At 36.0% G+C, this 25,954-nt stretch overlaps 1 protein-coding gene across 3 annotated transcripts in view; it reads right to left on the bottom strand.

Moving 5' to 3' along the window:
- Positions 1–14,332: 14,332 nt before the first annotated feature.
- The window catches only part of lmx1bb (LIM homeobox transcription factor 1, beta b), a 52,643-nt gene continuing 41,021 nt past the window's right edge, over positions 14,333–25,954 (bottom strand). For all 3 annotated transcript variants that reach the window (XM_027171041.2, XM_027171039.2, XM_027171040.2), the window contains 6 exons: positions 23,494–23,726; positions 21,819–21,994; positions 20,576–20,653; positions 20,027–20,093; positions 17,873–18,031; positions 14,333–15,781 (listed from right to left, as the gene is read on the bottom strand). In XM_027171041.2, the coding sequence (XP_027026842.1) occupies positions 15,624–15,781; positions 17,873–18,031; positions 20,027–20,093; positions 20,576–20,653; positions 21,819–21,994; positions 23,494–23,726 (871 nt within the window). In that variant the 3' untranslated portion in view covers positions 14,333–15,623. The remainder of the gene's footprint in view (positions 15,782–17,872; positions 18,032–20,026; positions 20,094–20,575; positions 20,654–21,818; positions 21,995–23,493; positions 23,727–25,954) is intronic.

The raw sequence follows: 25,954 nt of genomic DNA, 5'->3' as shown, positions 1-25,954 counted from the left end.
TGTCTTAAACCAGCATCACACACAATACCATGTCAGTGTCACTGCTAAGCCCATAGTGTTCAAAGAATATCTTTGGTGGTTTGTTTCTATTGATGGAGAAGAAATAAAAGCTGGATCTAGACATCTGGTTATGCTACTGTCAAGGTTATGCAAAATTGTCACAGGATTATGGCTCCCATCAGCCACTGCACACTGCATGTTAACGACACTCACAAATCATGACAACTTTGCACCTTATTCATGATTCGTCTTAATTAGCACTAGTATTCAAGTCAATTCTTGTACAGAACTGGGTGTCTAAATTTTGTCTTTGTTTTTTGGTGGTCAGACTCATAGCACCCGATTTATGTAAAATCAGCAATGAGCAAATATGGGTAGTCTTTGCTACTGGGCTGCATGGTTACAGATTTACTCTATATAGGCTCATGTAAACTTAAATATCTATTTTGTAATAATATTTGTGGAATAATGTGTATTTTGTGGAATTACACAGTATTCATAATAGTAACCCAATTTTTCCTTACATCTTGTCATCCATTAAGTGAATGAATGTGACAGAGAAAAAAGAGAAAGAGACAAAGACAGAGAACTGAATGTTCCCAGGGATGTCAAGAGGCAAGAAATGACATGCAGTGCCTTCAAAGCACACAACCACTGGCGAAAAGAAGTTTGTGGGCAGCTGGATACGGCTCCAGGCAATCAGGAACTGATTCCAACAAGGCTCACAACTTCAGTTTCTGTCAGGGCTTGCTGTCTTTGTCTAGTTTCCACTCCTTCCTTCTTAAAAGACCTTGTAAGAATATTATTTTTCAGGTGTGAGAAATGTATCTTGCATGCAATTTAATGCTAATGACTGGCGCTACAGTCAGCAAAATTAGGATTTAGGTTGGATTGGTGTCACATTTTAACACAGGCTTTTATAATTTGTATAGTACATTATTTTAAGAATTTAAGAATATAGTACTTTAAGAATGACTGTGGAGTATGTTAAGGATGATAAAAAAGAATTATAAATTATGATCATATGTTACTTACTTATACTCCAAAATGACACTGCCTATTTGTTTTGATGAAGACTTTTTCCTGACTCCATGACATTAAAAACCGCACAATCTACATAATTTGTAAATGAGTCTATACATTCATAAATTCTGCTAAGGAAACCTCATCAAAACAACAGCAGTTTAACTCAAAACACAGGTGTAACATAAGTTCCTTTCATTTGCTGCACTACTGAACTGGGTGGTTAGCGATGATTTCAGCAGAGGAAGTGAGCCGTGGTGTTCAGCAAGAGGGCTGGAGACCCTATTTGATGAAAAGCTATGGGTAAAGAAAGACAAAAAGAGGACAAACTCATGCTCTCAGTGTGTTATGGAGGCCACACACAGTCCTGCATGTGCAGTAGTTGCTTTCCCTCATTTTTGTGAAGTGCTGGTGCACTAGAAACATTACCTTCCTGCTCTGAAATTCAAGCTGCTAAATGAACTTATACACACACTCTTGCAAATGAGCCCATACATCAACACAAAAACAGACTGACACATAGCCAGGCCAGATGAGGGCTTTACTGCTAACACATCACACACACCATGGTGGACACATGAAACCTGCTTACACTAGACTGGTGATAGAGGGCAAAGTTTAGCACTAGGTGATGGCAGCCATGTTCTCCCCAGCCTCCTCCATCAAACACTGAGCTTCTGTGTTCACATGCACTTACTGACATTGGCAGAAATAGGGTTTTGGTGTGTGCTCAGCAAGGTTGTATGAAGAAACCTTGAAAATAACCCTTGTAAGTAACTAATGTATCTGATGTTTTATTCTATAGACTAGTTCTGAAATGTACAATTTGAATTTCTCTTATTGGATGTTACCATGAATAAAAATTAGCTAATCTATCTTGTTTAACATAAGCAGCTTAAAGGAGAATTCCTGCATTGAACTAGAATTTAGTGTTATTTTTCATTACAATAAGTCTTACTGTCCGAGGTTCTGCATAATTCGTGATTTTTATCCCGTTTTCACCCAACGTTACAAAACCCATAATACAATATAGCAATATAAAATTCAAGCATTAGTACCCTCTCTGATATACCAATTAGTGACAATCTGAATGACACATGGGACTCTGATGTCTCATGAGACATCATTCCAGAAAATACAGTGCAGGGTTTCCCGCAGCGCTTTTAAGTTAAGGCGGCCCGCCTAAGCTCGGAAGCCCTACCGCCTTAACTAGGTCGTCCAATAAATAAATAAATAAATAAATAAAAAATTCCGCTGCACAAAAGGCCGTCAAGTGCATCTCGGAGAATAGCGCAGACGCGCTTCACACCGCGAGCGCCCACGCGCGCCACACGGCCGAAATGAGAGAAAGACGTTGTCCGTCACTGTCACTATCCAGTTGATAAAACGCGTGTCCGCAAATTTTTGAATGTTGTTTTGCACTTTCTTATTTATTATTATATATCATTTAAATTATATATATAATCCTGTTAAATGTAGGATTCTGTGGTCTATCTCACAAAGAAGCGCCGCCCGCCGCTAGCCCCGCACACCCGCCGAACCCTAACGCCTTAACTAACAAATTTTCTGCGGGAAACCCTGCAGTGGTGTTAACAAAGCAGGCCTTTGTGATTTTTAAAAGCAAGCTGAATTGGTTTTCTAAAACATTATGTTGGCCATGCATTAGAACTAAAAAAAATGTCCAAATCTATAGTTACAGTACAGTCTATATGATTGTTTTTACAGACTGTTTGGAAGGATAATTTTGGTTGAGTTACTCAAAATACCTCCTTCAATTAATATTTTTTTTTTAATTCATCAAGGTCTAAGTAACAATTGTGTGGTCCTCACAAACTTCTATAAACAAATAAATAACCTCAGGTGACAAAAAACAAAACAAAACAGATTTAATTTATTAATATTTGTTTTATTTAAACCTACACACAGAAAAAGTTGAAAAAACCTACCCTTTCTACTTCCACAATCATTAAGAAAGCATTTTGCAGCTAAACAAATGCCTTCAAACACCAATAAACTAGAGAAATGTGGTACAGAAGAGTGTGCTAGAATTTCTTTAAAATGATGTGAGAGACTGCTAAAGATATTGCAGATGAAGGCAGTTTTAAATGTTACTGAATTATATTGTGTACTTGTTTTTTCTCCATCTGGTTTCTTATTTTAACAAAACTTTTAATGAGTTCTACGTCAAACATGTTCGTACTGAAAAACATTTAACAAGTTTAAACTGAGAATTTATTGCAACAACATGGGCTATGTATTTTTGCAAACATCTTTGATGAACAAAATGATTGCTTCCCACATGCAATGAAGTTAAGAGATGAATGAAGAGATTTGTATGCATTCCTTCAGTTCTCTTTAGTATAATTTATGAAAAACATAATTTTTTGTTAGCATTTTATTAGTTGCCTTGTTTGAAAGCTAGTTTATACAGATAGCCTGCTCTATCTTCTAGTAATAATCCCTAATAATATGTGGCTAACATTTTAGCTAATGTCAATGCAGTTCCTAAATATATGTTTTGATAGATACTGTGGTAAGATTATAATATGAGTAGCTCATTTGATAGACAAATCATGTTCTTTTCAGACAAGGTTAAAAGTAGCTTTTTACAAATACTAAACTTCTATATACACAGCTCTTCAAACTGGGTAGATAAGAGTTATTATAGTGGGTATTCATCTGAAGAAGATGCTAAAGAAAATAGTGATTCTGACTGTATGTAGTACAAAACAGTAAGTAGAGAAGTTCCATACCCATTGTGAACTGAGGCAAGAAAACTAGACATCACTTATGTCTGGGTGGTAAGGTTGTTAATACTAAGGTAAATAATCATGTCATATTGCTCTAATAATAAATAAATTATAATTAAAAAAAAGGATTTTTTTACAAAAAGGATTTAAAATAGATATAAAGCTCAATTGTATATGAATATAACCATTTATAAAAAAAATTATCTGAATCATGGAATCACCCAGCTAACATAAATCATTTTTATCATTTCAATTCAATACCATATTTCTTTTCACATTCAATTAGAAAAAAGAAGTGATTTTTTTACATGTTGTGTTGAGTATGGAATAAAATTTTCTGCCACAAACCTTGTAAGCAAGTGTAATCAGGAAATAAAATCAATGGTCAATTGAATTGTTTAGAAAGAGCTACCAGTAGTAATACTATGTAATATAACTCAGTAAGAGAGTAGTAATAGACGTAGGTAACAAATATGTCTTGAAAACAAAAACAATACATATTAAAAATATATGGTGAGGTAATAATTAAAAATAGTGCCCTATTGACAGGGTACTCATAGTTTATTGTTAGTAATGTTTCCCATATTTCCATAGTTTTATAATTAAATTCTGTACAAAACGTCCTGCTAACTAAGATGGAATAGCTTGAACTTAATGTTTATTTTGTGCATAAAGGCTTCTTACTTCCTTCATTACCTTTCTGTCACAGAAGGTGAGCCAAGCACATTGTATTTGCTCAAACCAGTTAATCTCGAAATCTGTCTTTGTTAAGCCAAATCAAGAGAAATAAGTTGTTCTGCAAATGTTACAATTAACCTTAACACCAGTCTTGGGAAAAAGTTAAATTTTTCTCTCAACTGGCCTGGGAGTTAATTATTATCTCTGGCATTTGAGAGGAGACACCAAGAAATCAAAGATGTTCTAACCTTTGGAAAATAGTCAAGAATATAGACTATTTGTTGAAGGTATATTTGAGATGTTTTAGAACTAATAATTCAAGTGGTCAAAAGGTGAGAAGAAGTGGGAACTGGTGAGTGAACAAATCGTCTGAAGATCCATCAGTAAAATGTCAGGGATTGAAAGAATCAAGATTCAGTTAAATCATTAAACACTGTATTGTTACAAGGGTACATTCTAGCACCCAACATTAAGGAAGGTAAAGATAGGAGGACATTCAACTTCTGTGTGCAACCCACAGAACATTATTTGTAGAGCAGGTACTAAAGTAATGTGCACATATTCAATCTATACAGTACCCCCCTGATGCTTGCATATGGTAACACCTAACCTATAATATTTCAGTGGAGGTCAGGCTGGGTCAAGCAGGTGACATTGTTAGAGTCCTCTGTCTTTTAACCAATGAAAACAAGTCATTATCAGGTCAATCACCCAAGGTCAGCTGGCTGCACTGATCTCCAAAGCTATCCATGTTGTCATTTAGCAAGATCTGTTAAACAAGCATTTAATAGCCATGCTGGGAGAGAAAAGCTAAGCAGTGGTCCATAGAGAAAGCACAAGGGCTTAAATAATTGAGAAGTCCGTAGATTGGATTTTGGCAGATTTGTTGTTTTACATTGATTGTGTGGAGTTAATCCTTTTTAGTGTCTGCCTGGACATGAGTCACTCTCACTGGGAAAACAGTTTATAGCCTTGTGTCACATAACTAATGAGCCAGTAAAAAAGGCTGGTCAATCAACTTTGGAGGCCCAGTTAAATCAGCTGTAACGAATAGGCATCTAACACTATGCAGTAATAAATGATTCCACTGTTTTGTGTTTGAAAATGTGTGTTGGGGCCAAAATGTCAACAGAAGAGCTATGAGAAGCTGAAATGAATAAAGTGAAATGAAAAACCTAACAAGCGCTAAAATCCTTTTTCTTTTATAAACATAATTTCCTGTGTGTTATCCTGCCGCATATAGAATTTAAATATCTTCCAACATCCTGTCAAAAATCTGTGTTCTAAACAAAATAAAATAAGAAAATTTGAAAATTCTTATTCCTTATTCCTTATATTCTTTCTAAAATTCCTAAGATATTACTAAAAATCCTGTATTTTGAAAGGACTTTATCATTAATAAAGCCTCTAACCAGGCTAGCATTTGGAGAGGCAAGTTAGGCAGTACAAGACAGCAGCGGCTTTATGTGATGGAAGAAAATTGACTACTTATTGGTGGTATTAGTTCTGTGCAATAAATAGAAAGTACATGACAGAGTTTGCACTGTTTCCAGACCCCTGATAGCTTGGGTGTGCGGTTATTGCCTGTTGGCTTAAATATTTACTGTGGACCAATACAATTGTGCCTGCACTACCTGAGATTTACTGGCTATGCTGGGTTCTGTCAAGATTATCAAGGGTGATATATAGCAGGCTGGAAGCTCTCTGTTCTACAATGTTTAAGGTATATACATTAGACTATGTATTTTCAAACAGTCCCAGTACCATTAGAGGGCCTTTCATGCTAGAAGTGATCTAGTAAAATGCTATCTGGTTTAATCTTTGCATTGATATAAAATAATAGTAAAATGATATCACAGACACTGTAAATGTGGCTTTTTCATGAATATAGCATAATGGCTGCATAATACATCATGCTCAACACCTGTGTGTTTGCCACAACTCAGTGACATATTTATATATAAATTACTAGCAAATAAAAATTATTATGAATTTATTTTCATTTAAATAAACCTTAGCATTTAGCTTTCTCCTGAGAAAAGGATGAAGCCATCCATTCAGTGGCAGTGTTTACCAATACGTATCAAGTTACAATAGGCTTTTTAATTAGGAAAACATTAACAGCTGACATAGACTTATTTGGCAAATATGAACATGAGTTGATTCAGGAACTCACAATTACAAGAGAAACCAATGCTTAGCTATACAAGAGGATAATACGTGGTCCATTTAATTACAGCTTGTGGTTTACAAGATAAACATACATAGGGATAATGGAGGACAGTGGTATTCAATAAAGCCATTTACAATACAAAGAGGTAGGCTTTTTAAATAATAGATATTTGTTTTCAAATCCATACTGCTTTAGGTGACCAATAGGATCTGCTGTATTTCATTTTTGCCAGATACTAAGCTAATGGACAGAATTATGTCTTTCAGGACCTTCCTGTTAAGATCATTTTAAGATGTTCAGATTTTCATTTTAAGAGAATTTGCACAGATGATATTACAACTTGATGAGTTACCAAAATAAGCAAAAAGTAAAGCAATCAAAAAAGTAAAGCAATGACGTATCAAATGGTCTTGTTACAGGCCCTAAATTACAACTTCCCTTTTTCTTAGCGAAGATACAGTACTGCTGAAATCATTCCATACCTGGCTTTGTTCCAGGACAGGATTTCTTAAAGGGCAGCACATGAATTAATATATTTGAAAAAGCTGAAGGTAAGCTCATGAAACGTAGTGAAACTTCGTTTTAACCTTCATGAACAGCTGCAGAAAATTTATTAAAGCTAATTTGTTCAAATAAATTATTACCTTTCACTGTGGTTATATATGCTACTTTGTAAATTAAATATACTTTATTTCTTGGCACAGTACAAAAAAGCAGTTTGTCAATATAAATTACAAATAGAGCATATACAATCAAATATACATTACTAATTTAAAAATTAATCTGGTCATACACTTAAGTGTATGTTAGCACTCACGATAAAGCTATAATGCCTCCAAGTCTATACCATAGGTTGGTAGGAAAGGTGAGAATAGAGAAGTGCTAAATTAGCTGTAGGCTGTATTACAAGGTTAGGGTGCTGAAATGTGGCCTAGTGTACTTTTCCTTAGATAGAATCATCTGAATCCAGTGTGTACACTGTGGGGCAGTGATGGCTGAAGTGGTTAAGGCACTGAGTTGTTGATCGGAGAATCAGGGTTCAAGCCCCAGCACTGCCAATCTGCCACTGTTGAGCAAGGCCTTTAATCCTCACTGTTCCATGGGCTCCACTGCTTTATGGCTGATCCTTGGCTGTGTTATGCAAAGAAGGAATTTCACTGTGCTGAAATGTATATGTGACAAAATAAAGACATCTTCTTACAAAATGCTAATACTGACTTAATCCAAAGTCAGAGAGAGAGAGAGCAAAGACAGACAGATAGACAGAAATAAATTGTGCCAAAGAGAGCATAAAACAACAACTCACTTAAAAGTGTCAGACGTTGGTTAAAAACTCCCACTAACAGTGAACCACAAGTAATAAAACCACGCAGATGAAAACAGCACTGAATTGCCTTGGATCTCATTTGGACTGGCTGTGAACCCAAAAGATTAGACCCAGGCTATAGACTATACCAGACTGAGGATAAGCCCTGACTGTCTTTTCCAGCTTGGACTTAATAGGGCTAAGGAATATGTGGTTTTGCTCTGCTCCAGATAATTGAAAGACAGGAAAAATGTCCGGCTGTCTATGTAATTAAAGTACAGTATATAAAAACATGTTAAAGCAAAAACATGTTAAAGGGTTCATGTAAAAAAAAAAATCAACCTTCTTTGTTTATTGTATAAGTTAAAAAATGATTCTGGAGTATTCAAGCACAAATTTATGAACTTTGATATAAGCAACTTCAATTCACCTGAGAGGCCACCACAGATAATTGATCCTGCCACTCTGGATTGGGGTGGGGCCAGACTATAGTGCATGTGGAAAATGAGGGAACAAGTTAATCTAACAAAAATATTATCACAGGGCTAATTTCAGATGAGGTGCCAGAGTTGCAGAGGACCCGCAGAGAGAATGTATGAAATGTCAAAAGGTCTTCATGTGTGTATATTTGATGGAGTCTTAATGAAGAAATGTTTGCCTTCTGAGGCCACTACTCTAATTATACATCAAGCACCCAGGCTATAGGAGATTCACACCAGTCAATAACCTGGTGACAGAGGTCATTATTCATTTATATACATTCTATGAGTTAAAAATTAGACTTTTATTATTGACACTTTATCCTGGTGCTATAAACACTGTTATTGATGACAACATGGATTACCTACAAATGTACCTACAATGTGTTATATTGGGAGAAAATTGACCTATGGCTAGCACCAATTTAATTAAAACTCAATCTTAGGTAAATAGGAACACCAGGATCAGCTTTGGCAGTAAATACAATCCAACCCTGTTAGCCCTGCTTAATAGATAAACATTACATTCTATAAGCATATCACATATGTGTGGTGGACTGAGAAAACCAGTTTCTATGGCTGGGAAAAATAACAACAGGTCAGTTGACTTCACTAAGGTGCAAGTGTGAGGAAAGGCAGGTCTTTTGAGTTTTCCATGTAAGAAGTGGTTAGTACCTACCAAAATTGGTTCAAGGAACAACAATCAGGTAGTTGTGACACGGTCATATGCACCCAAGGCTCAATGATTTGTCTGGGAAGTGAAGGCTAGCCTGTGCCTTGTCTTACAGAAAAGCTACTGTAGTAAATATTTCTGGAAATGTTAATGCTGGCTATGCGAGAAAGATGAGAGAACATAGAGTAAATCATAATTACACATCTTGCTATGTATAAAGCTATGTAGCTGAAGACTGGGAATGCTGACCCCTTTTCACCACTAAAAGCTCCTACAATGGACATGCAAGCATCGGAACTGGTCCAAGATGCAACGGAAGAAGGCAGAATTTTCTGATGAATATATATATATATATTTTTTACATCATGTAGATGGCTGTAATTGTGTGGCTCATACCTGGGGAAAAGACGGCACTATGTGTCATAGCATTCATGTATATGTTACTTTGACATCATTTACCTAAAAGTATCATGTACCTAAATAGAGAAAAGTTGTTGCAGAGTCTTTGTTGCAGACAAAGTACACCCCTTGGTAATAGTACCTCTTTCAACAGTATAGTATGCATCTTGCTACACTGCAAAAATTCAGGAATGTTTGTAGTATATGACAAAGTGTTAAGATGTTGACTTGGCCTCCAAATTCCCCAGGTCTCAATGCCACTGAGCATCTGTTGGATGTGCTGGACAAACAAGTCTGATCCATGGAACTCCACCTCACATCTTACAGGATTTAAAGGATCTGCTACTAATCTCTTGGTTCCAGATACCACAGCATACCTTTTGTGGTCTTGTGGTGTACATGTTTTGATGGGTCAGAGCCATTTCGATGGCACAAGTGAAACCCACATGATATTAAGCAAGTGGTTTTAATGTTATGGCTGATCAGTACATATAGCAATGTTGTTTCCCCTGCAAACTAGTTTAGATTATGTAAGGTGTGGTGTCTTGGAGTATAATCTTTACATGCAATTATCTCCTTTTTTACTTTTAGTGTAATTAAACATGCTGATTTATAGGTTTCGTTTTTTAATTAGCTATACTGTAGCCACAGTTTTCAGAACTATATATCCTCCTAAGCCACTACTCATACTCTATAAGCATATCACATAAATATTTATACTTGTAATTATAACATGATTATTATAAAATGTCTTTCATTAACCATCACAGAGTTAACAACTGTAGAAAAAAAATCTAATTTTACTGACATGATAGTCAGGAATGTTCTTAATGAATTTTAGAAATGCTACACAAGCCGACCCGCAAGTAAATAAGATTAAGAAGTAATGTAGAGCTACATTATTTTGTACAAAAGTAGTTGCTGTACAGCATAGTCAGTACAGCATAGACACCCACATCTACACCCATACCCACACAAACACACATACACAAACACCCCAGTCATTTTCAACCGTCTGTACCCTGAAGCCAAATAGGTTGTTTTTCCTGTTTACTGTGTACCATGGAAAAAAATTGTCTGCACAACTCACTATAAAATCTACCATCACACCAATACTGTGCACTAGGAAGGTTATTTTACAGTGAGCAAGTCCAACTGAATACCATTCATCTATCTGGGTTTGACTCTGAACTGCTGACTCTCCTGTCAGTAAGGGACAATGAAAGTGTTCCTGTAGAGGATAAAGCCTGCTCTGACATGGACAGGATAGACAACCACACCTATTAACACCTGCAATGGCAGATGAGGAGAAGATAAGACTGAAGATATACTGCCACATGATCAGAAGGGGCCGACGGCAAGTGCTGCTAGAGCACACCCCCAAGCCTGTACATACAAAGGAATCTGAGATACAAAAATTCCAGATTTATTTATGGGTTATGAGAGAGCAAAGGAAACACTCTTATCTTTTATTGCTTCATGTATGACTTAGCCTCTGAGCAAGCCAAAGAAATTACATTAGGTTGAAAACTAAAAATTGCCTTGTACAGTGCTGAGCATAATTCAAGTCACACCAGACTTTTTAAGAACCAACCTCAGACTACCCTTACCTACCCTAATCAAGCATTCACAGACCCTGACACCCAGATCCAATTAGCGTTTTGCAATAGATAACTGAAATCCTATCTTCGTGGAATAGTATTAACGGTGAAAATGTGTGCCATCAAACCAATATCATGTTAAATTTGTAGGAATTCTAGCAGCGAAAGAATATATATATATATACTCTATAAGCGAGAGTATAATACACAATATATAAGAGTATAATACATAACTGTTGCTTACAAATTAATAAATAGGGAAGGTACTTTATTTAGACACTTCCGTTTTCATGCTCTGAAGGTTCCTTCTGGGCTTATGAAATGTGTACAATCTATTTGCTTTTTGAAAGGCCAACAAAGCATGCTGTCATCAGTCAGGATTTGTTTTTATGTCATGCAAAGTTCAGCTTTCCTTCTCCAGGTAGTGTGATCCTTAAAATCTGGTTTAGGCAGCATAGCAATACAATATAAAACATATTTCTCACCTTTGAAGGATTTTTGTCAACACTGATGACAATATAATCATTATATCAAAAGCAAATGAAAATATCTGCTATGTTTAACTTGGAGGTTAATAAGAAGAAACTGACTTTCACATTCAACTTAATTCATAATTTAGGTGTAAGAAGTTAAGAAGTTGCAATTTTTTAAATATATTGAACTTTTTATTTTATTTTTTAGTTAGGTGTATTTATCAAGGAAAAAAATTTAAGGGTGTTTTCAATATCAGGGTGCCATTTAGCCCTTTATTATTATTTATTTTTATATATATAAATTATTTACTTGTTTTTAGAAAAAAAGCATTTATCCATTAAAAAAGTCAACCCCTCTCAGGCACAATTTCTGTCTCCTATGTTTAATTTACATTTTGATCTCAGAGCTCCAGGAGCAGTGGAAAATGCTTGGGTTAGAATGAATACATTGTCATTATCAAACTCATGTGACTGTGATACCAATTAAAATGTACATAAATATCCAAAATCTAATCTAATATAATATCCTTCCAGATATATCAACCAGATTTTATTGATGCTGCTGGAACAATGATAATAAATTATTAGACCCCTTTGTCCTTCTTTTTGTTTTTGACTATGATGATGGATTTTGAACAATTCTTTTTGGTTTTGGTTTTTAGAATTATTTCAACCACTCTTTGGGTTTGGGTTTCACCAGCAAAAATCTATCGCAAATTAGAATTATCAAAACATTAGCCCTAAGCAGTGAATGTCATGACTATAGGTCCATTCATTAATTAGCTGATTTGATTGGGTATAACAGCCACAATGCTTGATAATGTCAATTTATTTATTTTAAGCCAATTTTTCAACTGCTACTGTTCTCTGTCAAGTTACTGCCAACAAACACAGTAAACACAATACAGAAAACATCTAACATTTCAATTTTAGACCTTATATTTAAGCTTGGACTATTATCGTTAGACATCGGTATTGTGCTCCACTATTACTCCTAATATTCACCCTCATTCTCAAGCCTAAAAACTAAAAATATTTCCCTTGAAGACAGCGGGAGGCTCAGCTGTTTGGACAGCAGAACGGAAGTCCATGCTACCATATTGGTGCCAGTACAGAGCAGAGTCTGCATGCATCATTGAAATCATACTGGTTACTAAACAATCCACATGTTTTTGGAAATTAGGGATCTCATTTTAAACAAATTTAAACTATAGAAACTGTTACAAAAAACAGAGGAATGATTGATCTGATCTGATTTTATTTAGCACTGGTTTCATAATGATGCCTTTGATTTAGTACTTACCAGTTTATTATTAGAATTTACTAGTTTGTTCATCTGCATGAAATTGCAGAGTCTTTGATTAAAAATTGAGCAAAAGTGACAGGATTAATGTAGTTACACATTGTGTGTTTGATGGCAAAGACCTTGAAATACACAAGTTTCATGTACTAGTCTGAAACTCCAGGATTTGCAAACTACACTGCCTTAGCCTGCTGACCATATGACTTCCAGTCACATGTCTAATAAATCCATTGTTTCCATCTGTGTTTAGCAACACAAAATGACCCAGAGACACACATTGGCTGAGACATGAGACCATTGCAGAACACCATTCATTGAGACTCTCACTTTTGCCTCTGGGCAATTTAGTATAGTAAATCCATAGTAATATACATATGTATATAGTAAATACACATATGTGTTTAGGTATTGGGAGGAAACCCGAGAACCCAGAGAAAACCCACAGGGACACAGAGAACATATAATACTCCACACAAACTGAAACCTGAGCTCAGGATCAAACCATAAACCATAGAGCTGTCACACAATGATAAATCCCTCTGCACCACTGTGCTACATACTATTATATTTCAGCTGCTAAATAATTTGGGGCAATAGTATTGTCATTGAACATTCATATAAATAGACACATTTGAATGTCAGGGAGTGAATTTCATCCTATGTTTAAGTAATAAATGTTACAGATATTTAGTGGAGAGAAAGGTGAAAAAAATATGAGAAAATAAAAGTAAGTGTGAAGAACACAAACAAAAAATCTAAACATTGTGTGTGTGTGTGTGTGTGTGTGTGTGTGTGTGTGTGTGTGTGTGTGTGTGTGTGTGTGTGTGTGTGTGTGTGTATGTGTGTAAAATCTCAGATGAGATTTTAAAGACAATGAACACTACTTTTTGTATTGCAGTACAATACAGAAAAAAACATTTTTTACTTCTTAAAAATTATAAACCACCAATTATATTTCATTATTGTATAAAACTAATTGTCACTAACTGCCTCAAATATTTAAATCATCTTATTCACAACTTCTAATCTCAAACTTCTGTGTAGTTGGATCTTAAACTAAAACCCTTCAATAAAATGTTGTACTGTAATAAAATGTATTAAAATCTACCTTTAAAAAATAATATACTTGAAGTATACTACAAAATCACCACCTAATATACAATCCAAATACTACTTCTCTACTTGTTTCAACTAAAATGTACTATGGACTTTTTAGTAAAACCTATTGCGTGTTGTGAATTTACTTTTATGAGTAATTATTAATAGTTAACTAGCCACATATACAAAGGCTTAATGAATATATCTTGCTTGAAATGTAATGTTAGCTCATAGCAGTTAAAAAGAAAAAAAAACAAAAACAAAACTGCAGTCTATGCTTTCAGAAAGAAAACAAAGCCTCAGAATTGTTATTCATACATTAACATCTCTTTTCCTTTAGGAGCCGACTATTGAGTATGTAAAAGAAAAATTAAAGTCAGGAGAAACATAGTTTATTCATTGTACCAACAAACTTTGGTAATTTAGCAGTGTTCACATTTGGAAATGCATTTTGTCAAAGTTTTTGGGCAGGGTTTCTCAGCTTCCATTTTGGGAACCAACTAAACTGCACAGTGTCCCAGCATTTCCTCTGTGCCAACACACCTGATCCAGCTGATGAAGGGCTTAACAATCAGCTGAAACAGGTTAGGAAATCCTTATACCAAGTCAGTGGGTCCCCAGGGATGATTGAGAAGCCCCAGTTTTGGGCTTGTAACAAATAAATAGCACACATTTGCTGATGTACATCTAAGCTGAAGATGGGGGTATATTTAATTTTTAAATGATATACACATGAGCTGTGATTATTATGCTTGAACTATTTGATGAGGTTTTCTCCTTTTGAAATAAAGCTTTTCAGTTACATAAGTAAATTCAAGAGCATGGTTTAGTTAAATAAATAGAATGTTCTCCATTTGAACATGCACAGCTGATTTGTTCGGGAAACATATATTTACACAAATATAGAGCTTTTGCTGTCTGTCTCTTACTGTCTCTCAAACTAGAACACGCTTAATCACAACACACATACAAAGAGGTGACTACATCAAATGCTCACACATTCTCTCTTTTTTCTCACACACACACACACACACACACACGCGCACACGCACACACACAAGCATGTACGCTTACACTATACATTCCTCTTCCAGCTACATATTCTAAATCCACTTTCATAGCTAAACCTATTAAAGTGATAAAAATGCAATGCTGAACATAACAAAAAATATGAGTCCAAACATCACATTTTAAACATCTCAACAACACAAGATTTTTTCAGCTATTTTCTAAAGATTTTCTTTTTCAATGCCATGTTCGCTAAGAATATGACTTCATGCATTGTGAGATTTATGTCTTGATCTTCAGCTTCCTTGGCAGGATGCGGTGTACTGAGGTTTGTGGCTTCAGGGCTTTTAACTGTACATCTTTTCTGCTGTAGGTGGATGTTGACAAATCGTGCTACTTTTGTGAAAGTATTATACAAACATATCTAGAAAAAGTCTGTCAGCCTCAGAATACCAGATGTTCCTGAGCTGCATTTTTCACTACTGAATATCAAGGACGCTTGTTTTCAAGTTCTATGATTTTTATTTCCTGGGCCCTTTTTTGGCCTATTCATTGTAGAAGTCTTTGCTGAGAGTTCTTGATTCCGAGGCATGTAATAAAGGGAGCAGTGGGTTGCAGTAAGTGAACCCACATTTGGTTGTCCCTGTCCATGCTGGCATTCATGATGCAAAATAAGAGCTCTGCATGGAGTAAAGTCGGTCAATGGGGTTTCCCACACGTGCCTGCAGTGAGCCTGCTTCTGAAGAAGCCATGAAGCAGTCACTAAGGCTGGTCAAGGAGGTGTCGCTGTCGATGTCATGGAATATGGAGTCATTTCCTGTGGAAAATGATAAGAGGTTAATAGTTCCGTAAATTAAAGCATGATTAAATTATGCTGTTCATCTTTTCATGGTTAATTATCTACTCTTTCTCCCTATATTATAATAGACATTCTTTGCCAATTTATTGAACACAATTATGTCACTAATTGTAATCATGCAATTAAATTTCAATATGTATGTAACATAACAAACATTGAAATACTAATCATATGTGTTGAAACAAAATATAATGAAACAAATGCAAAAGGTTATGCTGGCTTCTGTGCTAATCTTCTGTTTTTGCCATTTTCCTTGTGGGCACAGTTAGGCTTAATACTCAGTTCCAATCTTAATGACACCATTACACAAGACAGTGACAGGTTGATGGGCTATGGTTTTTTAATGAGCTGGCAATGCTGCCTGTTTCCTGTTGTTATGCCATAAACCCTGAGCTGGAGTGTGATGAAACTGGGGATTGGGGCCCTGCCATTAAAGAGAATGGATGACAAGGCACCTGGGACCTCTTCATTGCCTATCTGTGACCAGACATACATGAACAAGACTCATCATGGACTTAATAATATCGAGAACATCGGCCAAAAATGTTTTACAGGAACTTCTTTCTTGGCCATATTGACATAAAATGCACACTAGTTTTAAAATGCTGTGCTTTTTTTTTTTAACATAGTTAAACATGTGGCCATTTGATCTTCATTCGTACAATATTGAAAGATTCAACTAATATAACTAAACAAAGAAATATTTTTTAATTATCTGCAAAATGTAATCCAAAAAAATCCAAATTCTTGTGAGAAAAAGTAAGGACACCTGCACATTTATTTGTACAATTGCCTACAGGTGTATCATTGTCATTGCTTGTCTTATATAAACCTTAGACATTTAGTTTGTTTTACTCTTAATTGTTGAAGTGAGAGGTATCACCATGGTAAGATTCAAAGAGCTCTCTGAAGCCTTTAGAAAGAAGATTGTTGATGCTTATGAGTATGGTAAGGGATATAAAAAGATGTCAAAAGAATTTGTAATCAGCCATTCCACTGTGTGGAAAAAACATTTAAAACAATTGCCAACATGGCCAGGTCAGGCCATCGAAGCAAATTCATCCCAAGAGCAGACTGCATGATGCTTAAAGAAGTCTCCAAAAACCCTCAAATATCATTACGGATCCTACATTACGGAACCACTTGCTACAGTTGATGTCAAAATGCATGAATCTACAATCAGAAGGAGACTGCACAACTTATTATCATGCGGAGTGTGCAAGGAGGTAACCTTTACTGTCTAAGAAAAAGAAAGCAAGTTTGCCAAAGAACACAAAGACAAACCCCAAAACTTCTGGAATAATTTGCTTTGGACATATGAGTCTAAAGGCTAATTGTTTGTTCACCATAAGAGAGGGCATGTTTGACTTTCAGCAAATAATAAAAAATAAAAAACAACCTTATACTAACTGTGAGGTATAAGTGTTATGGTTTGGGGATGCTTTCCTACAGCAGGACCTGGCAAGCTCATCAAAATAGAATCCACTATGTATTCTACATTGTATCAGAAGATACTTGAGGAACATGTGTGATTTTTTTTCTTTCATCTACAGGTACAAAAAACAAGATCAGTAATTGACATGTTGACATTTCTTAAAGAAGACTGACTAGACTGTCACATATCATGATTAACAATTGTTGACTTTATGAATTTCACCACAGATCATAATAGGACACAAAGCATAATAGAACATATTATCCTCAAACACACACTCTTAGATGAGATGATTATTGTTGTGGGAACTGGAAAAAGACCCATTGTAGGGAGCAAGATCATACTGGCTTTGTTTAATTAGAAATGTTAAAAATTATCTGGCCTGAAAAGGCATTTTCTGTAAATTTCATGTAATAGAGTTTGAATGTTTTTGTTCCTGTGTGTATACTATTATGGTATTTCTAGTAATGCTATTTTAATTTGTGAAAGATTATTCATTCATCAAAAATACCTAGTTTAAAGAAAACATTCATCGTATAGTTGCATTTTTCAAGAGGTGGAAAGCCGAACCATGCTGAACTAATCAGTGTATAAACACATGGTGTACTACTAACCGTATGGGTTCATGTGGTCACCAGGCATCTGAGGTGGGGTGAGGCCTTGTTGGAAGGCATCAGCAGTGTAGCCATTTTCCATGGCAACCATCTGCTGTTGTGCAGAAGCCAGTGGTGTGTAGGAGTTCATCATGTTCTCCATCCTATTGGACATCACCTCTGAAAGCATAACATTATAATATGCTGAGAAAGGTCTTAGATTGATCAAAACCATGAGACCACCTCTTTCTGTTTGTCTATAGCTATACCTTAGAAAAAAAAAAACATGCTCAAAAAATACACAAAACCTATTATCCCAGACCAATCCAATCTAAATGCTCCATGAGTCTCTGCATGAGCTAAGGACTAGGAGTCTTGTATCTTTTAGTTTTAGTATTTTCTTTAGCGTGGTGAATCTTGCAAGAATGTCTGAAATTCATTACTGAAGATCACCACAATGTTCCATTACACATTTCTTGATTCTGGTGCAAGGATATTTGATGTTAGAAGGTTCCTGCATATCAGGTTATACGTACGAAATTCTAAGGATACATTTCAAAATTAATTAAGGGTACATTGTACTGCAAATGCAGTGGTTTTACGAATGTTGTACTAAGCATTTTACAGTCCCAAGTGACCTTGTCAGCTCCCCCACAAAGCTACTTTTTAAGTACACTTTCGACAATGTCTCTAGGATATCAGAATTACTGGATTTAGGCATGGGTTATTGACTAGTAACAGAGATCACTATCCATCTAAATTAGATGAATGATCCAACTGATGAGACAGACACGTAAAGCAATCTGTAGGACACCACAGAACTGCTGAATGACATATCTGTCAGAGTTTGGAAAAACTATTAACTTGTGAGAATGTGATGACTCCACAGTTCTGGTGCATGACAGCAATCCTGCACTGTGGCCTTTTATTTATTTATTTATTTATTTATTTATTTATTTATTTATTTATTTATTTATTTATTTATTTATAGCCAAGTTTGTGATAAAGCCTCATAACTGGATGCACCATGAGGATAGTCTAACATTGGTCTATAAAATAAAAGCATTATTACTCTTGGTTTATAGCTGAAGATGATTCAATGATCTCTGGATTATGAGTTTTCAGCCGAGAAGGTACAAGGGGGTCTGCTCAGCAGTAAAATGTCAATATTAGCTTTGGGATTTCCCCAAAGTAAAGAGAGAAAGTACTGTTCTCATGTTGTACAACAGAAATGCATGCTTCTTATCTTGTCTCTCAAGCGATCTTAAATCTAAATTTACTTTATGCTGATTTCTTAATTATAATTTGTTTTATAGTAAAAACAAGTTTGTCAACAGGACAAATGTGGCTAGATTTATTCTTTCTGCACTTAAGTGTAATTAGGCAAATGCATTTAAGAAATGTCAATATGATAGCCCAGTAGTAACAGTGATACTGTTATATTCAACACTAAAATCAGACTCTCTATTATTCTGCAGACTGCTGAAATGATTGGACTTGATAGGGAAGACATTATCAAGTGTTAGGGGGGTTTAACTGTACTGTACACGGTGGCACTAGACATTATGCCACCATTTTTACAGGTTTAGAACTTCTTAATATGTAATAAATCAAGGGAGTGGAGGGGATTTTGACCTGAAATAACTTGCCATAGTTTGATTGGCTAGATTAGCTAGATAGTCCTCTGAGCTTGACTAAGTAGAAGCTTAAGATGTGAGTTTCTCAAAAAGGGGATGCGAGGTTGTTTTCAGTTGAGAGGGAAGAAGGTGGGTGGGTGGTTCAATATACAGACAAATTTAATGTGCTTGTATGGTAAATGAATCCGTCATATCCACAGACACTCCTGCATAGCCTTAGTTACACAATTTTTGTCCTGTGTTATTCTTAGCTGACAGAGCTCAGCATCTGTTCTGTTTAAGGTTGAACACCTCTGATTTTGCATTATGTAACACAAAAGGGAGAGTCAGTAAGCATTACCAAACATGTTAGCATACAGAATATTATGAGAGTCTATTGGTCTGAGATACCGGTAGAGAAATGACCAGTCATACACCAATGAAGCCCATCCAAACACTTAGCTAGTGAGGTTGCAATCCTAAAACATTCATATAAGTAAAAATCTGTGCTTTTATCCAGACACAAGTTTACTGTGAGGTTTATATTGAGACACTATACCTTGGCCTAGCCTTTGAGAGTTCTGCTGCTCCTGTTGCTGCTGCTGTCTTCGGGCCAACTTCTTCATCTGAAAAAACACAGATAAAGGCAAAATCAGGACACTTCAGGACATCCCGAACTTTATCTTTTTCTAACTCAAAAAAAAAAGATGCTCCTTGTTGTTCACCTCTATTTGAACTACACAGCCGTCTATCTGAATACATTATATTATCCCAAGGCTTTTGAAGATAGCATCAGAGCTAGAAGGTGGGTTTCAGACACTAACGTAAAAATGCGATGGATGTGAGTGCATCACTCTTTCCCTTGCAGGGAGTTTTTTGTGGAATGCAGCGAGAGGTTAAGCCTGAGGCAGATTACGGTTGAGATTTGCTGTCTCTATCCCCACTAGTGCTCTCCCTTTTGGCAGTGCCTGTTGAGGGCTTTGCTTTAGCACTAGTTGGAGGATTATGCGCAGATTGTGGTGTTATCTGGTCTCAGGCTGTACTTCACTGGGTTCATGTATGTAACACATTGTGATGAATGGGGAGTGTTCATGCAATGAAGGCTCACCTTGGCTCTTTGGTTCTGGAACCACACTTGAACCACACGTACACTCAGGCCTGTTTCAGCAGCCAGGGTTTCTCTCACCTGAATATGAAGACATCAAAATAACTAAACCTCAAATGAAAAGAAGGCTGTTTTTGGTTTAGTATTGTTGGTCTGAACCATGGTCTGTTCACAATTTAAACATAAATATCGCCATTTTAAATGCTTATAGCTGTAATTACAAAAACTTGTTTAATTTAAAAAAATGTTGTTTATAAGCATAACCAAAACTGCATGATCCAAAACTATTCTGCTACCAATTAAAATTTTGCTGAATCCTGTACTCTGTACTCTTCATACAATTATGTATGAAGATTTGATCAGCCACTACTTAGTCCCCCTCTCCACCAAGAGATTTCTGATTTAATATGCTATTGATGCATTAGAGACAGTTGCAGCCTTAAAAAAAATCCACAGAAAATGGCCCCTCAACTTGAAATTTCGAATCGACTTTCAAACTGAGGTAATCTTCTCTACTTCTAAATAACAGTATTGGTTCTAGAGCAATGGATATACGGAGACAGTACTTTAATTGTAATTTAGAACACTGACCATACTAAACACTTTCTTGAAAAGGTAATCATTGACATCTCCAGCTAGATTGTTGCAAATGTCACTCACTATTGTTGCTGTATTACAAGTTCAGTCATGCATGTGGCATTAATCTAAAAGTAGAAGAGTACAAATAGACACTTAGGCCTATAATTCTGGCCTGTATACTTACATTTTTACATGATCTGACACAGCAAACTAAACATGATTTGAAAAGCCTTACATGTTTCACCCACATTTTGCACATCAAAATGATAAATTATCTGGTTAATGGCAACATACACTGGTATACAATTTGGAACTAGGTTACTGGAGTCATTGTGAAAGGATTGCTTGGTATGTTATTTGTATAGTAAGTTATGGCATATCTTAAATTGCCTTACATTTTATGTAAGGCAATTTAAATCAGCTCAATTTAAATCTAACTTCTTTTATGCACATTTTATATTTCTCACAATAAATTTAGAAGTGTCAGCACACCAGCACTATATATATTTAACTTTTGTAAGACATATTGCATAAAAATATTTTTGCATATTTTGCAAAAATTATTAAACAAAAAAAAGGTCAAACACTAAAAAGGTCAGACATTGCTTATGTTTATAGGCATATATACAGCATTTCTGTCACTTCACACTAAATTGCAGTGGCTTACCTTCCGGCAGGGTTTTGAGGACACCTCAAACGAGGCCTTGAACGCCCGTCTCTGCTGCGTGGTGAGGATGGTACGTGGTCGTTTGGGTCTCCTTGGATCCTTCCCATCATCCCCTTTTCCAGGGCCTCCTGAGCACTTCTCCGGTTTGATATCCAGCTCCTCGTCCTCGCTCTTCTCTGGGGAGAAATCCATCATTCACAGGAATCAGCACATTTCTCTGAAATTTTTCAGACAGCCTATTGATGAATAGATGTTTTTGTTCTGTTACATTTTCAGGAGATTCAGACACAGTACATCCATAATAAAAAGAGACACATGTGGTTTTAATACTTTTATCAATTTATTGCTGAAAAAGAATAGGCCACATCCTCTTACAAGGCTAGAGCTGCATTTTGCAAAGCACTATGAAGTATGCACATTTGTCACTGGACTGAACATTGTGTCATTTATAATTAATAACACACAGCTTTGGCTGTTTTGCACTGAATAAATCTTTGATAAGATGCCTGCACATAGGGATGCGATTCTGTAGGGAGAATAAGTATGTGGAAGCTGCACATATGGGAAAAGATGTGAAATAGATAAAAAAAAAAAATCCTCAAAGTGAGTAGGCTTATAATCAGTACACATGACCACACACATTATTGTAAAATCAAAATGCAAAATACTGCAAAAAAAATTAATTTAGGCTAGAAAGAGCCTATATCATTATCCTTAGAGGTTATTGTTCAAAATACATGGAAAACAACATTAAACTTTGGAACCCTTTTCTTTACTTTATTGGTGATAAAATTCTACCCCAGTGTGATACCCAATATTCCTTTTCACTTTATGACCTTAAAAACTAAAAAAGAAAAAGATGTTATTCAATCAACTAATCACTGCATCTCAATTAGATGGTGATAATACGTATGATCCTCAGGCGGTCAATCAAAGCCTTCCCCTGTCATGGTAATCTCTTCCAGTAGGTCGAACTAATGTGCCATCTAAATGAAATGGCTCCTGGCTCTCCTACTGTAATTACAATAGCCAAGCGGGGGATTGACTTTATTGTTCAGTGGATGGAGGATTCATCTAATAAGACAAAGCAGCTTATGTGTGATAGAATAATAATCGTAATTAGAAAAGGGGCTAAACTCCATGACATGGTAGAGTTCAAAAGTTAAAAACCCATGTAATGGCTACAATTCCCCAGTGACATTTTTCCGAAATAAAGGGCTGCTGCAATTTGGTGCAGTAGCCCTTTAGTGCCCTCTGCGGTATCAGCAGCAAGTGCCAATTAGGCTAGCAAACATTTTGGCCCCTTTAAAGACAGTGCATATGTACATTTTAATGTGGAACAGAAGATTGATAGAAATCATAGGTCTGCTGCTCTGGTGAAGCTCTAAACCCCACCCCATCATTCATAGGGATCAGCTGCTCTAATTTTTTCCAGCAGCATGCCATCAATATATTTCAGGTTTTCTCTTTTACAGTTACAGTATGCCTTACATGGCTGCTAGATTCATGTTCATTTTGCTATACTCTGCAATAGTTCAATTGTATTCCAAGTATTATTTTATGTTCTGTACCATAAAAGCGTGATTTAGCAACCCACTTTGTGAGTGTGTATAGATGGGTTAATAACTATTTACCTGAAAGAGATTTCTACAGACTGCATTTTCTATTTGCTTACCTGAATCAGAGTCATCAGGGCTGACAGATCCAAGCAGATCTTTCTCCTTTTCATAGTCACTCTTGCACAGCAGCTGACCGTCTTTCAATACAAATTCATCACCTTTACGTAGCTGTCGATCGCACACACAACAGCAGAAGCAGTTGAGATGGTACACACACTCTAATGCCCGCATCACAAACTCTGTGGGTGCTATCTTCTCCAGGCATCCACTGCATTTAGTCGCAAATAATCTGAAACAGAAACCATGGAAAGAAGTCATGATTAACAATGAGCAATTCAATTAAGTGATTTATGCTTACATTTTGTTTGCTACTGTTGGGAGTTAGGGAATACTAGTTTGCAGTGGTGAGGAATGTCTCTCTACATGTGGTTGTCCATCACAGCACTGGGAAAAATGGGTGTGTGGCCAGGACCCTGGGTGATTTCTTTTGACAGCGGCTCATCTGTTAAAGCATGCTGGATAACCTTTCAACGCCTCAGCAGAGCCCAATCAGAGGAAATGCATGCTTGTCGCCCCACTCCAAATGCACCAGCACCAAAAATCACAGGTTTTACCAAATTCACAGCGCAGTGATTAGATAGGCCCTGTTGCCACAGGACAATACCACTCCAAGTCATGTCTTATAAGCTCATGTGGCCAGCTAGTGAATGAGACTAAAGTGACATCTTGTATATAGCAGAATGAACATCATTTTCACCCACGAACCTAGAAAGAACCGTAACATTTATTTTTCTGGACCATATGTGATGGAACCAATGGATTATTAGTGGGTGCTTGACTTCTTGTAATAATTAGGCTATCAAACTGGCTACAGAATAAATGTAACACTGTTTGAAATGACCAGTTTCAATAACAGACTTCTGGACTGCTAGGTAACAGAATCTCACCATGCCCTTTTATCAAAACAAGCATACAACTCACATGTTTATAACAAAGCAGTGGCAAAAGCAGCTGTTGTTGTAGCCTTAATTTCCTTTGTGCTTAGATAATAACTTTTAGTTACAGTCAGTGCTGAGATAGTCCATCCCTGTGCATACGTCTGAAGGCATACAGCCAGAGATAAAATGGCTTGCTAAAGGAAGTGAATGAGTGTGATACTGTCCAGGCCATCATAGCTGATTTATTAGCTCTGGTTATTTTGTTTGCTTGGACTGGTGGGACAGCTGCTGCAGTGCTTGTCTACATCTACGCTTTGCATCAATGCCATTCTGCACTGTGAGGGAGAACGAGAGAAAGCCAATCACCCTCATCTCCTGATACTGGACAGGGTTGGCTGACAGTGATGAATATGGGTAAATATGAGGCCACATGAGGGGCAGCAATGGCAGCCTTTGTAATGGAAATAACTTTGTAAAATGCTGTAGATATTGATATTCCACACAGGGCACACTGGGTATGGTGGGCAGCTGTACTGATGTTTGGGAAAGGATAATTGGGGTATTATTGTTGTGTTTTTATCATGCTTATCTCTTGTTTTAAATACTCCAATGTGTACAGATAATCAGATAATATTTTAAAGGTAAAATGCCCTAGCATTCTCTGTGGGATCGTTGTAAGTTATGTTAAATTATTATGTGATAAATATTTTATGTTATGATAAATATTTAATGTGAATAATGACTTAATTAACAGAAATACCTGTGACACAACTTAAATCTTAAAACAACAATATAAACATGGGCATTGATGGGAATTAAAATTTTGAGTTGATAATATTTTATTTATTGTTAAATGTTAAACAGATTAAAGAGCATTTACCCAACAAAGGATAATGTTAATACCTTTGTGGTACATTCAGCAATTCTGTACAGTTCACAGAATTTTCTGCTACCTGGAGGCATATAGAAAATGAAGGAGTAAGCACATGTGTGTGTGTGTGTGTGAGAGAGAGACAGAGAGAGAGAGAGAGAGAGAGAGAGAGAGAGAGAGAGAGAGAGAGAGAGAGAGAGAGATTTGGGAATTTTATCATTCCGGTGTTTTTTTTGCATGTTATATCTCTAATAATAATAATTTTTCTCATATTATATAAATTGCTTCTTAACTGTTACCCATGTTTTGGGAATGCATGTATAAAACTTCATATTAAGACTTAATATTGACAGTAAATATCAAGTCAGCAAGTTACAGTAAATGATATATTGATTATAATAGGAATAATCCTGTAATTTTGCACCCCATTATGTTACCTGTATTATATTTGGATTTTATGCCAAAATAAATTTTTCCATTTGATTTTAAAATAAAGTATTCAGAACACGACTGATGAAATAAGACAATTGCATGTTGGACCTGTCAGACTCTAGATGATGAATCTGTCATGATCCAGTCCACACGTCCAATTCAAATGTTTATTCAATGATGCAAATAATTGCCTGAGAGATCAAGCTTGGAAAACAGGGATAAGCTGGAAATTACCATTTTGAGCTGCCATGCCACTTCCTGGATTTGCTTGCTCAC

This window comes from Tachysurus fulvidraco, chromosome 14, assembly GCF_022655615.1.
Source record: "Tachysurus fulvidraco isolate hzauxx_2018 chromosome 14, HZAU_PFXX_2.0, whole genome shotgun sequence".
In the NCBI taxonomy this organism is placed as follows: Eukaryota; Metazoa; Chordata; class Actinopteri; order Siluriformes; family Bagridae; genus Tachysurus; species Tachysurus fulvidraco.
Note: the sequence above shows the minus strand (reverse complement) of the source record. Positions and strands in the feature narration are given on the sequence as shown.